The sequence below is a fragment of the Ornithorhynchus anatinus genome, chromosome 2 (assembly GCF_004115215.2).
Source record: "Ornithorhynchus anatinus isolate Pmale09 chromosome 2, mOrnAna1.pri.v4, whole genome shotgun sequence".
Lineage (NCBI taxonomy): Eukaryota > Metazoa > Chordata > Mammalia > Monotremata > Ornithorhynchidae > Ornithorhynchus > Ornithorhynchus anatinus.
Window position 1 is genome coordinate 92,798,812 of NC_041729.1, and position 14,978 is coordinate 92,813,789.

The following is a 14,978-nucleotide window of genomic DNA, read 5'->3' on the forward strand; positions in this document are numbered from 1 at the left end:
TGTGGCAGATCTGGGATTAGAACCCAGTCCTTCTGACTCCCAAGCTCCTACTCTATCCATAAAGCCATTCTACTTCTCAAAGAGCAAACGTTATGACAGAACTGAGTCTCTAATGATTTTATCATGGGCCATGAATCAGCTGAACATTTCAGGGGTTGCACAAAGTCGAGTTGCCAGGTTCTCAAAACCTGATCCTATTTAAGTGTTCCCAAATGGGATCTCCCACTCTTTGTATTCAATTTTTCATAGGTCTGAGTAAGAGACACCACTTAGCAAACGGCATTGTAACTGCAGAGGCTTTAATCCGCCCTGACATTAGTCTGTCCGAACTGTTCTGGAGTAACCTTGGGATCGATGAGCTCAAACCCCTCAAAAGCTACCAGAGTCCAAGCCAGTGATGGGCCAAGCATTTTTATAAGATTGATGAAGACAGTGGAAAGGACTTGATATTTTTTCCCGTCTGCTCTACTGAAAGGATCTCATCGGTGTGTATGGCCTAATGCCATAAAGTGTTTTAGAAAATGTGCATCATCATCATCAACATCATCATCATCACCATTATTTAGTAAAAATGCCACAAGGTGCCATGTAGGGACTGGGGAAAAAGCAATAAATGAAATTAAGCAAAAATGGACCTTGCTCTCACAAAATTTACAGTCTTGAAATCAATCAATGATATTTACTGAGTGCTTACTGGGAACTACATGGCATAGTGGATAGAACACAGGCCTGGAAGTCAAAGGGTCATAGGTTCCAATCCTTGCTCCACTACTTACTACTATTACTACTACTTAGAGAAGCAGCGTGGCTCAGTGGAAAGAGCCCGGGCTTGGGAGTCAGAGCTAATGGGTTCGTATCCCGGCTCTGCCACTTGTCAGCTGTGTGACTGTGGGCAAGTCACTTCACTTCTCTGTGCCTCAGTTCCCTCATCTGTAAAAGGGGGATGAAGACGGTGAGCCTCATGTGGGACAACCTGATCTCCCTGTATCCCCCAAGAGCTGAGAACAGTGCTCAGTGCTCTGCACATAGTAAGCGCTTAACAAATACCAACATTATTATTATTACTTATCTGCTGTGTAACATTGGGCAAGTCACTTCAATTTCTGTGTCTCAGTTACCTCATCTGTAAAATGGGGATTGAGACTGTGAGCCCCATGCGGGATAGGGATTGCATCCAACCCGATTTGTTTGTAACCACCCCAGTGCTTAGTACAGTGCCCAGCATATAGTAAGCACTTAGATACCATAATTTTTATTATTATTACTGAGCACTTGGGAGAGTACAATGCAAGCATTGATAGACATCTTCCCTGCCCACACAAGCTTACAGTCTAGAAATAAGAAAAGATGCGAAAACACAACTCTCAAATAGTATTAAGCTCACAGTACAGTGTGTGCTTATGTATAGTTGTTCTTTGCCAAGGTAAAATGACTGATGCTGAAACCTCATCTACATATGTGGATGTGACTGAAAAGATTAGTGCATGGTGTATACTCTGTTACCCACAGTGTGCATACAGAGATAGTTCCTTATTCTGGAAATTTTATCCAAGATCGGGCCTATTTCTGCTTTCAAGATTGCCTCTTGATCTTTGTGAAGCTTCTCCTCAAGGAGACTTTTCTCCAGATTACTACCCACCCAGCTCATCTATCTGTTGCCATAGTTTCCCGACAGTTCATTTATGGATCACATTGTTTGAGACTGGGATTCACTATGGCTTCAGTGCTGGTGTGGCTGCATTTCAGGATCTTGAGTTTGATAATCTTGTCAGAGGGATCCCAGGCTGTGACTGATAATCACCTCTTCAAAAGGACTGATAAGGATCTCTCCAGCACTGTAGATTCATTCATTCAACTGTACTTATTGAGTGTTTACTGTGTGCAGATCGCTGTACTAAGTGCTTCTGGAGAGTACAATAGAACAATTATAGGTGAGTTATCCTGATAGTCCCTACTATCAACTGTCTTAAAAATGATAACAGTGGTGGTATTGGTTAAGCGCTTAGTCTATGCCAAACACTGTATTAAGTACTGGGGTAGATATGAGTTAATCAGATCAGACATAGACTCTGTCCCACCTGGGATTCACAGTCTAGGTAGGAAGAACAGACATTTACTGTTCTGTTGTAATGTTGTAGTGTTATGTTGTCCATCTCCTGACTGTGAGCTTGTTGTGGTCAGGGAATGTATCTGTTGGAATATTGTGCTCTCCCAAATGCTTTGCACAGTGCTTTGCACATAGTAAGCACTCAGTGAATATGATTGAATTAATTTTACAGATGAGGAAACTGAGGTACAGAATAGAGAATTGACTTCCCCAAGGTCACACAGCAGGCAAGTGGCAGAACTGGGATTAGAACCCAGGTCCTCTGACTCCTGGACCCTGTATTAGAATGCAAAAATATTAGAAGGTGTTTTGAGCTGAAAGAGCTGAGCACAACTTTTCAATCTATAGGACATCTGATACTGTGGCAAGGTACTCATGGAGAAGCAGCATGGCCTTGTAGATAGAGCACAGGTCTGGGACCCAGAAGGACCTGTATTCTAATCCTGGCTCTGCTGCTTGTCAGCTTTGTGACCTGGGGCATGCTACTTAACTTCACTGTGCCTCAGTTCCCTCATCTGTAAAATAGGATTGAGACTGTGAGCCCCATGTGGGACTAGGACTGTGTCCAACCTGATTTGCTTCTATGTACCCCAGGGCTTAGTACAGTGCCTGGCACATAGAAGTGAAGTGAATTGCCCAAGGTGACACAGCAGACAAGTGTCAGAGCTGAAATTAGAACCCATGACCTTCTGACTCCCAAGTTGGTGCTCTATCTACTACACCATGCTGCTTCTCAGAGTGGGGCCTCATTTGTGAGTGCTCTCCCCCACAGTCCCATTGGCCAGATGGAATACAATCACAGTGTGTCATTTGACTACCCCTAAAGGAAAGTCAGTTTGCTGCTTACTGATCCAGAGAGGCTTCATGGTTTAGCTCTTCTCCAGGAATCATTTTAGGGCACGCCAGATAGATTATTACTTTCAGGGGTAATTATTTCCATACTTAGGTAAAATGGCTTCTTTAGAGGCAATTGGTAGATGTTGATGTTCAATTCTTTCGAAAAGATTGGGGTAAATGACATTATCCAGTTGCAAAAAGACTGTTATTTATTATAGAAATACCAAAAGAGGTGGGAGGAGGGTTGACAAATTTTCATTCAAACATGTTTATTGGGGGCTTACTCTGCAAAGCATGGAACTAAGCACTTGGGAGAGTATAATATAACAATAAATAGACACATTCCCTGACCAAAATGAGCTGGCAGGCTAGAGCAGGAGACATAAGTTAATATAAATAAATAAATAAATAAATAAATAAATAAATAAATAAATAAATAAATAAATAAATAAATAAATAAATAATAGATGAATACATACATGCTGTGGGCCTGGGAGGGGGGATGACTGAAAGAAACAATTCAGGGCAAAGCAGAAGGGAGTGGGAGAAGAGGAGAGGAGGGCTTAGGAAAGACTTCTTGGAGATGTGCCTTCAATAAGGCTTTGAAGAGGGGGAGAGCAATAGTCTATCTGATATGAGAAGAGAGGGCATTTCAGGCCAGAGGCAAGATGTAGGTGAGAGGTCGTTGGTGAGATAAACGAGATCGAGGCCTAGGGAGAAAATTTGTATTAGAGGAACAGAGTGTGCGGGCTGGGTTGTAGAGGGAGAATAGCAAGGTGAGGAGGAAGGGGGCAAGGTGATTGAGTGGGACAATGGTGAGGAGTTTTTGTTCTGATGCGGAGGTGGTTGGGCAACCACTGCAGTTTCTTGAAGAGTGGGAAAAGTGGTGTGAACGTTTTTACAACCACAAAGCAAGTTTCCTTCCTCCTCACAATTCTACCCTTGTTATGACTGCCGCTCCAGTCCAAAAATGATCATGGCAGAGCTACAGGAAGAAGAACACATGCAGATACAGCCTATGGGGAGATGAAGTAGGGGAACAAATTTTGTCTTACCTTTCATATGAGCTTCTACTGCCCTGGACCAACAGAGACTTAAACTGACCCTTAGTTTTAGAATCAATCCATCAATCACTTGTATTTATTGAGTGCTTCCTAGGGGGAAGTACTGTACTGTGTACAGTGTACTATCTCACCTTGGCTTCACGGACTCTGTCCTCTCCTCGTTCTCCTCTTACCTCTCTGGCCGGTCATTCTCGGTCTCCTTTGCTGGAGCCTCCTCCCCCTCCCATCCTTTAACTGTTGGAGTTCCTCAAGGGTCAGTTCTTGGCCCTCTTCTGTTCTCCATTTACACTCACTCCCTCGGTGAACTCATCCGCTCTCACGGCTTTGACTACCATCTCTACGCAGATGACACGCAGATCTACATCTCCGCCCCTGTCCTCTCCCTCTCCCTTCAGGCTCGCATCTCCTCCTGCCTCCGGGACGTCTCCACCTGGATGTCGGCCCGCCACCTAAAACTCAACGTGAGCAAGGCTGAGCTCCTCATCTTCCCTCCCAAACCCGGTCCTCTCCCAGACTTCTCTATCACCGTGGATGGCATGACCATCCTTCCCGTCTCTCAGGCCCGCAATCTCGGTGTCATCCTTGACTTGTCTCTCTCGTTCACCCCACACATCCTATCCGTTACCAAGACCTGCCGGTTTCACCTCTACAATATTGCCAAGATCCGCCCTTTCCTCTCCACCCAAACGGCTACCTTACTGTTACGGGCTCTCGTTATATCCCAGCTCGACTACTGTGTCAGCCTTCTCTCTGACCTCCCTTCCTCCTCTCTCGCCCCGCTCCAGTCTATTCTTCACTCCGCTGCCCGGCTCATCTTCCTGCAGAAACGATCTGGGCATGTCACTCCCCTTCTTAAACAACTCCAGTGGTTGCCTATCAACCTCCGCTCCAAACAAAAACTCCTCACTCTAGGCTTCAAGGCTCTCCATCACCTTGCCCCTTCCTACCTCTCCTCCCTCTCTCTTTCTACCGCCCACCCCGCACGCTCCGCTCCTCTGCCGCCCACCTCCTCACCGTCCCTCAGTCTCGCCTATCCCGCCGTCGACCCCTGGGTCACGTCCTCCCACGGTCCTGGAACGCCCTCCCTCCTCACCTCCGCCAAACTGATTCTCTTCCCCTCTTCAAAACCCTACTTAAAACTCACCTCCTCCAAGAGGCGTTCCCAGCCTGAGCTCCTCTTCTCCCTCTACTCCCTCTGCTATCCCCCCTTTACCTCTCCGCAACTTAACCCTCTTTTTCCCCTTTTCTCTCTGCTCCTCCACCTCTCCCTTCCCATCCCCACAGCACTGTACTCGTCCGCTCAACTGTATATATTTTCGTTACCCTATTTATTTTGTTAATGAATTGTACATCGCCTTGATTCTATTTAGTTGCCATTGTTTTTTACGAGATGTTCTTCCCCTTGACTCTATTTTTTGCCATTGTTCTTGTCTGTCCGTCTCCCCCGATTAGACTGTAAGCCCGTCAAACGGCAGGGACTGTCTCTATCTGTTGCCGACTTGTTCATCCCAAGCGCTTAGTACAGTGTTCTGCACATAGTAAGCGCTCAATAAATGCTATTGAATGAATGAATACTGTGTAGGTGTGTTCAATGGAGTTGGTAGACATGATCTCTGCCCTCCAAAAGCTTACAGCCTACTAAAGGAGACAGACATTAAAATAAAATACAGGTAGGACTACTGAATCATTTTATAAACATTTTGTAAACATGGATAGAAAATCCTTGTCCTGTGCTCTCTTCCTCACTACTTAATCTCACTCCTCTCCAGCTACAAACCCAGACCACATATTCGCTCCTCATAGGCCAATCTGCTCAATGTGATTCTGTCTCATCTCTCTCACCTTCGATCTTCTGCTCACAACCTCCCTTCAGCCTGTAATGCACTAATAAAAATCACACCTCCTCCATGAAGACTTCCAGGACTAATCTCTCTACTCACCAACATATTTTCCCTCTCTTCCATACACCGAGGCACCTGAAGCTGTGCTCTCTAAATAGTTAGTGATTCACCCCACCCCACACTCCCACAACACTTATGTATGGAGTTTTATCTATCTCTGTTGTTTCCCCAACTTGTAATTTATTTCAATGTCTGACTCCCTAAGCTAGATTGTAAGACTCTATCTACTCTATTATACTTTCCCAAGCACTGACCACAGTGCTCTGCCCACAGTAAGCACTCAATAAATGCCATTCATTGATTGATAGAGGTAAATATATTTAGTGATCTAAGTACTGTTTGTGTGGATGACTCTTTTCATTATTTGTCTCTGTAAGTAGTCTATTTGTGCAGTGGCTGGTGGTACCTATTCAAGTGCATATATAAACTCTTGTCTCTAGCTTATGTAGATCCACAACCTTGCTGCTGGGTTGGAAAATAAATGTTCTTCCTCATCATCGTTAGCCTGCCTCCAGAAAGATTTATTATCAGTTTACCTTTTCAAGCATTTAATATGTACGTCATCCTGCCCGTCAAGATTTACTTTAGCACAGAGTTTAGTAGTGTAGAGCACAGATGAGCAGCAGCAGATTGGTAGTTTAGAGTCACATGAATTCATCACTAATGCAGTGTACCGCTGCCTGGCTGGTGAGACTTTCTAGGATGAATCCTCTCCTGAGAAGGTATGTTCTAGGGTCATTCCTTGAAGAAGAAATAAAGCTAAGGATTTTGGTCTGGAGGCTCGAAGAATACTGAAAAGGAGAAGGATGATGATTGTTCTAGCTCTAGCCCTGATTTTAAGATATTAAAAATATATTAAGTCAAGGTGTTTTTAGTGGAGTGATAGTTGGAATAAGGATCTCATTTCAATCAAAGGCACTTGTAGAAGATAATATATTTTAAAAGATTGTAATTTGCTTTAAACTTTTGTTCTTGTCTCTCTTGATATTTTCCTTAAGGTTAGAAAACACCAATTAATGAAGCAAAGTAGTTTTTGGCTAATACATTTTGAAAGGACTGAATTTTAGAAAAAGCTAGATAAGAAAGGTAGGAAGATGCTTGCTTGCTTGCTTGCTTTTTCTTCTCTTTCTTTCTTTTTTCCTTCCTTCCCCTCAAATTTTTTTCTGTGCTCCCTGCTCTCTCTCTGCCTCTCTTTCTCTTTCTCTTATCTCTGATGCCTTGGGACAGCAAGCTCAAGTGATGAGACTTTATTTGCTTTTTCTCCTCATAATGCAGATAGTTTGTGGAAAAAAGCTAATGATTTATGTCTTGGAAGAGGATTCCTAATAGGTTGGAGGCATCGTCCTTAAGAAATAGGACTGTCCCTCAAATGTGTCACCTAACTTATCAGAAGCGAGGGTAGACTGTAAGCTCCTGCGGGCAGAGATTGTGTCTACCAACTCTGTTGTATTGTTCTTTACCAAGCACTCAGTACAATGCTCTGCAGACAGTAAACACTCAATATATATCATTAATTGATTGATTGATGGGACAATGCACTACAGATTCCATGTGCAGCAGCAGCTGAAAAGACCAAATGTAAGCTGGGTATCAACAGGAAAGGCTGAAAAAAACATATGAAAAGCTTAGGTTTATCACTGCATGAAACTGTGGTAAGTCTGCCCCTGGGAAACTGTAAAGAACTACTTGCTTCATCTTAAGAATGATCTTATTGAGCTGGAAAAGGTACAGAGAAGGTAACCAAGATGAAAGGGTGACGGAGCAGTTTCTGAATGAAGACATAAGGAAAGCATTACAACTCTTTGGTCTGCAAAAGCAAAGGTTCTTCCTAACCTTTCTTATCTATTAAAGGAGCTATTATTATGACATCATCTTTTGTGGGTTTTGTGTGGAATTGATACTGAATTATTTTTCTCCTCACAAAACATGAAAACTGAAAAACTGTATGACAAAAAGTAGATTCAGAGAAGCAGCGTGGCCTAGTGGAAAGAGCATGGGCCTGGGAGTCAGAGGACCTAGGTTCTAATCCCCACTCTGCCAATTGCCTGCTCTGTGACCTTGGGCAAGTCACTTAACTTCCCTGTGCCTCAGTTTTCTCATCTGTAAAATGAGGACTAATTACCTATTCTCCTTCCTACTTAGACTGTGCATCCCCTGTGGGATGGGAACTGTGTCCAACTTAATTAACTGGTATCTAACCCAGTGGTTAGAACAGTGCTTAAGAAGAAATACCATTATCATCATTGTTCATGGATCAATGCCTTGGATTTTACAAAATCAATGATGGAAACAACAGCATTACTGATATGCTGTTATAATTTCCACACCTGAGTCATCATACAAGAAAGTCCCCTTCATGGGGGAGACAGGCCCCTGCTGATGCTTCAAAACATACAGTGTTTATGGAAAAGTTTTTTGCCAATGTGTTCTGAGGCTTTGGTCTTTGACATGTACATATGTTTTAGACTGTGGCTTCACAGACTCCGTTCTCTCCTGGTTCTCCTCTCTCTCTCTGGCCGTTCATTCTCGGTCTCCTTCGTAGGCTCCTCCTCCCTCTCCCATCCTCTAACTTTAGGGGTTCCTCAAGGGTCAATTATCAGCCCTCTTCTGTTCTCCATCTATACTCACACCCTTGGTGAACTCATTTGCTCCCACGGCTTCAGCTATCATCTCTATGCAGATGACACACAAATCTACATCCCTTCACCTGTTGTCTCCCCATCCCTCCAGGCTGGTATCTCCTCTTGCCTCCAGGACATCTCCACCTGGATGTCTGCCCGCTACCTAAAACTCAACCTGTCCGAGACTTATCTTCCCTCCAAAACTCTGTCCTCTCCCTGACTTCCCCGTCACTGTGGTCAGCACTACCATCCTTCCCGTCTCACAGGCCTGCAGCCTTGGTGCCATCCTTGCCTCTGTTCTTTCATTCACCCCACATATCCAATCCATCTCCAAAACTTACCGGTCTCACCTTCACAACATCGCCAAGATCCACCCTTTCCTCTCCAACCAAACTGCTACCTTGCTGGTACAAGCTCTCATAATATCCCAACTGGATTATTGTGTCAGCCTCCTACCATCCTCCTATCTCTCCCCACTCCAGTCTATTCTTCATTCCACTGCCCGGATATTCTTTCTACAGAAACACTCTGGACATGTCACTCCCCTCCTCAAAAACCTCCAGTGGTTGCCTGTCAACCTTCGCATGGAACAAAAACTCCTCACTCTTGGCTTCAAAGCTCTCCATCACCTGGTCCCCTTTTATCTCATCTTCCTTCTCTCCTTCTAAAGCCCACTCCATACACTCTGCTCCTCTGCCACTAACCTCCTCATGGTCCCTCGTTCTCACCTGTCCTGCCATCAACCCCTGGCCCACGTCCTCCTGCTGTCCTGGAATGCCCTCCCTCCTCACATCTGCCAAACTAACTCTCTTCCCCTCTTCAAAGCCCTACTGAGAGCTCCCCTCCTCCAGGAGGCCTTCTCAAACTGAGCCTCCCTTTCCCTCTGCCCCTCCTCCCCTCCCCATTCCCCCTACTCCCTCTCTCTGCTCTTCCCCCTTCCCCTCCCCACAGCACTTGTTCATATTTGTGTATATTTATTACTCTATTTTATTAATGATATGTATTTATCTATGATTCTATTTATCTTGAGGGCATTGATGCCTGACTACTTGTTTTATTGTCTGTCTCCCGCGTTTAGACTGTGAACCTATTGTTGGGCAGGGATTGTCTCTGTTGCTGAACTGTACATTCCAAGCACTTAGTACAGTTCTCTGCACACGGTAAGTGCTCAATAAATGTGATTGAATGAATGAATGAATGAATGAAATATTAGCAAGAAACTAACAGCTTCTACAGAATGGGAAGTGTTCTTTGGAATTGCCTTTTCAGAATTTGACTAGTGTCCGCACGAGTAATCATGTAACCACTTGGGAACTTAATTTGCAGTTGGAATGGTGAGTTCTGACAGGTTCATCGAATGATCAAACTGGTAGTAAATGGCTAGAATTCAGTAGTACCTTCACAAATCAGTCTTGAGCAATTAGATGGTTATTCATGCAGACACACCCATTATCGCATATCTGCCTTCAGGGGTAACTTGATGATAGTGGAATTATTTCCTGAATCTGAAGAATCTCAAAAAGAAGTTGGATGATTTTCAAAATGGTATGACAGAAAAGTTCTGATCTGTATTTGCAGATTTCTCCCTCCCTTCTTACTCCATTTCCACCAATACTCTCAGGTCTTATCATAATATATTAAGCACTAGGGTAGACACAGGATAAATCAGATTTGATGCAGTCTCTGTCTCATGTGAGGCTCACAGACTAAGGGAGAGGGAAAAGAAGTATTTAATTCCCCTTTACAGGTGGCAAAACTAAGACACAGAGATGGTAAGAGGGTAGCCCAAGGTCATACAGCAAGTGAGTGGTAGAGTTGGGATCAAAATGTTGATCTCTTGACTTCCAGTCCTGTGGCTCTAACCATTAGGCAAAACTCCTTGTCATCACAGGCAAGTACTGTGTTTCTGAAGCAAAAATGGACTCCCCACTTAATACTGCTTAACGACACGGTTAAAGATAATGCAGGGTACTAATCTGTCCAAGCGTACAATGATCCTTGCTATGGAACTAGTTTTGGGCTTTGAGAAGCAGCATGGCTTAGTGGATAGAGCATGGGCCTGGGAGTCAGAAGGTCTTGGGTTCTAATCCCACCTATGCCACTAATCCACTGCGTGACTTTGGGCAAATCGCCTCACTTTTCTATTCCTCAATTACCTCATCTGTAAAATGGGGATTGAGACTGTCAGCCCCACGAGGGACAGGGACTGTGTCCAACCCGATTAGCTTGTATCTACCCCAGCACTTAGTACAGTACAGTACCTGGAACATAGTAAGCGCTTAACAAATTCCATAATTATTACTATTATTATTTGGGCCTTGTGCCCTAGTTCTCTGGCTTCAAGATCAAGTGATGCTTGGATGGCCAGTGCCTCCATCCAGACACTAATAAGCCTCCCATCCATCCTTCTTTTGGCTGTAGCTAATAAATCATCGCTTGGATATGCTCGGATTAGGTTGTGCAGAGAATAGACCCTTACAGTCAATCCACTTCTTCTGGACAAATCCCATATGCTGCTTTCGGACATTAAATGATTAGACTTTGTGTAAAACTGTTTGCTCAGCTAAGTAACCAGATCTAAGATTGTTAAAGCTGTGTATATTCTAACTAAATATTAAGAGTAAATGTTATTAACCTAGCTGGAGAATTCTTGGAACCTGATACGGTAAAAGAAACTAATGCACCTGTCTGTAAATTCTAAGGTACTTTTGTGCACCTCATAATGTTATCATAATGTTTAATGAGATATGTAAACCTCTTAAAAACAATGCCAGCGTACCTTGGAAAACAGTCCTTTAAACAAATAACAATGTGCAGAAATCCTATTTCCAGCCTTAAGAGAGCTGACAAACAAAATGTCTGTCCACAGAGATACTTAGGTGAGCAACAGTTGCTAACATATATATATATATTTAATGGATTTTGTTGAAGCACTTACTCTCTGCCAGACACTGTTCTAAGCCTTGGGTTAGAGTGTTAGCTGGTTGTGGGCAGGGATTGTAACTGTTTATTGTTATATTGTTCTTGCCCAAGTGCTCAGTACAGTGCTCTGCACACAGTAAGCACTTAATAAATACGATTAAATGAATGAATACCAGGTAATCAGTTTGGACACAGTCCATGGCTCACAGTCTTAACTCCCATTTTGCAGATGAGGTAACTGAGGCACAGAGAAGTTAAGTGACTTGCCCAGTGTCACTCAGCATACAAGTGATGGAGCTGGGATTAGGACCCAGGTCCTCTGGCTCCCAAGCCCATGCTCTTTCCACTAGGCATCACCACTTCTCGCTGCCTCAGACAAATAAACATGATAAGATTTATATTCAATTTAGCTCTTCACATCTGCCATTGAAATAAGGACAGAGTCCACCCATGGAAAGAGTGTTGAACCGTACTGAATTTTTCAGCTGACTGTACACATGGAACAGTCTACTCAGAGATCACTGAAGATGACGACATTGATGATGATGATAGATGATGATCTTAGAGAAGCAGCACGGCCTAATGAATAGAGCAGGGGCCTGGGAGTCAGAAGGACCTGAGTTTTAACTGTGACTCTGCCACTTGTCTGCTGTGTGACCTTAGGCAAAACACTTCACTGCTTTGTGTCTCAGTTTCCTTATCTGTAATATGGGGATTCATACTGTGAACCCCATGTGGGATAGGGATTGAGTCCAACCCGATTTGCTTCTATACACTCAGAGCTTAGTGCAGTGACTGACATATAGTAAATGCTTAACAAATGCCACTATTTTATTATTATTATTATCATTGTTCTATCAGTGGTTGTTCTGCATTCCTGGTCGCAAGTATCCCATCTCAATTAATCAGTAAGTGGCATTTCTTGGGCATTTACTGTGTGTGCGGTGCATTATTCTAAGCACTCATTCATTCACTCTTTCAATCGTATTTATTGAGTGCTTACTGTGTGCAGAGCACTGTACTAAGTGCTTGGAAAGTACAATTCGGCAACAGGTAGAGACAATCCCTACCCAACAATGGGCTTACAGTCTAGAAGGGTGGAGAGAGACAACATGAAAAAACAAGTAGAGAGGCATCAGTAGCATCAAAATAGATGAATAGACTAAGACTGTGAACACTATGTGGGACAGGGATTGTGTCCAACTAGATTATTTTGTATCTACCTCTGCACTTAGTACAGGGCCTGGCATTTAGTAAGGACTTAACAAATACCATTAAACACATACACACACATCCCCCCCTCAAAAAACCCCGCACCAATCATATTCACCCTATTCTCTCCTTTCAGATTGCTCAGTTGACCATAGCTGAAAAAGCCGCCAAAGAACTCTAATTTGATCTAGAAGCCCTCCACCTCATCCTCCTCCAGTGAGCTCCGAGACTAAGACATCCACAGATACATCGGTGTCGTGGGGAAAGATGCAGTTCTGCTCTGGAGACAGAAATGGCTCTTGTATAAGGACCAGCTGGTCCGATAACATCCGCGTCGTTATGTACAGCATGATGTCTTGCATAATCCTGACCACGCTGGCCGGAAACCTGATGGTGATTATCTCCATCTCGCATTTCAAGCAGCTCCACACACCCACCAACTGGCTGATCCACTCGATGGCCACAGTGGACTTTCTGCTGGGCTGCTTCGTGATGCCTTACAGCATGGTGCGATCGGTGGAGAGCTGCTGGTATTTCGGGGAGCTTTTCTGCAGAATCCACACCAGCACGGATATTATGTTGAGCTCGGCATCCATTTTCCACCTGTCCTTCATTTCTATCGACCGCTACTACGCCGTGTGCCACCCGCTGAGATACAAAACCAAGATCAACATCTTTGTTGTGCTGGTCATGATCTTTGTCAGCTGGACGGTCCCTGCCCTCTTCGCTTTCGGGATGGTGTTTCTGGAGCTCAACTTGAAAGGAATAGAAGACCTTTACCAGCAGCAGTTTCTCTGTGTTGGAGGCTGTTTTGTGTTTTTCAGTAAAACTTCGGGGGTTCTCGCTTTCATGATCTCTTTCTACATCCCAGGATTTATTATGCTGTGCATCTATGGGAAAATCTTCTTCATAGCCAGGAGACAGGCAAGGTCCATTAATGACACCGCCCAGCAGATCCAGGCAGGGTTTGAAGAGATGCACCGGCCTTCGAGGAGCAGAGAGAGGAAAGCAGCGAAAACATTAGGAATCGTGATGGGAGTCTTTCTCCTCTGTTGGTGTCCGTTTTTCTTCTGCACCATCATGGATCCTTTTATTGGCTATACGGTACCCCCCGTCCTCAGAGAGGCTTTGGTTTGGTTGGGCTATTTAAACTCAACCTTTAACCCTATGGTTTACGCGTTTTTCTACCCATGGTTTCGGAAGGCCCTCAAGATGGTCCTAGTGGGGAGAGTTTTCCAAAAGGGCTCTTCCACCTCTAAATTGGTTTTAGAGACATGTGTCTAGGATTTAACTGGATATGTGGGCAGGGGATGTATCTGTTATATTCTTTTATTTTACTCTTCCAAGAGCCTAGTACAGTGTTCTGCACACGCAAGTGCCCAATAAATATGATTGATTGAGTGAAGCATAGCTAAAAAGACTGTATTTATGAAACACCCAGGATTCATTCATTCATTCATTCATTCAAACCTATTTATTGAGCACCTACTGTGTACAAAGCACTGTACTAAGCCCTTATTTAAAAATCCAGGAAGCAGAAAACTATAACTGACCCATTCAGCATCCACTATCTAGGACTGATTAACAGGTATTTGTGTTTAATTAGGCCCAGTGAATTTGATAGTGCTACTGGGGATGATGAAAACAAGGTTAATTTGCCTCACACTCCATCCTATAGCTCTTTTTAAATATTCAATTAAATTGGAAATGATACCTCAAAAAGGAAGGAAAATTATCTGGTACACAGAAATGAAAAGTGCATTTCTATAGCACTAATTCAGGATGATACTTAGGAATGTGGTAAAGTTCTTTAATATGCACTGCTTTCTGCTAAAAATGCCACAAACATCTAACTCTAAATTATGAATAATATGTATTTAGGTTATATTAAGGAAAAACATATTTTTTTTGGGGGGAAACCATTTCTTAAGTATAGATTCAGATTAGAATTAAAATCATTTTGATTTAAATCAAATCCACCTTGATCTAAAAATTTCCAGGAAACACAGTTTTCTACCCTAAATCTTCCAAACAATTTCTTTGAATCTGTGCTTCACTTTGCTTCTGTCTATAATGAGACATGGTAAGGAGTGCAAGTCAAACTTGGAAAATAATAGCAATGAAGTTAGATTGGAATATCTATCTTCCATGATGTGTATAATAAATGTTTATTTTGCATAGTAAATGCATTAAATACTAATTTGATTTTAATTTTGCAAGTGATAAGGAAAAAAGTTTGAGAAAAACAATTTCTCAGCAGTTTAAATATAAGTCAATTAAAACAATTCAATTGACAAAATTCAGACATAAAACA

At 43.2% G+C, this 14,978-nt stretch overlaps 1 protein-coding gene across 1 annotated transcript; it reads left to right on the plus strand.

Annotated features, from left to right (window-relative positions):
- The first annotated feature begins 12,805 nt into the window (after positions 1-12,805).
- TAAR1 (trace amine associated receptor 1) lies at positions 12,806-14,771 on the plus strand. The gene has a single exon (XM_001506403.4). It carries the CDS (start codon positions 12,932-12,934, stop codon positions 13,946-13,948), a length of 1,017 nt encoding a protein of 338 aa, XP_001506453.1. The 5' UTR covers positions 12,806-12,931; the 3' UTR covers positions 13,949-14,771.
- Positions 14,772-14,978: the final 207 nt, after the last annotated feature.

Coding starts and splice junctions, on each gene's coding strand:
- TAAR1 (XM_001506403.4), top strand. CDS start 12,932: ATGCAGTTCTGCTCTGGAGACAGAAATGGCTCTTGTATAAGGACCAGC.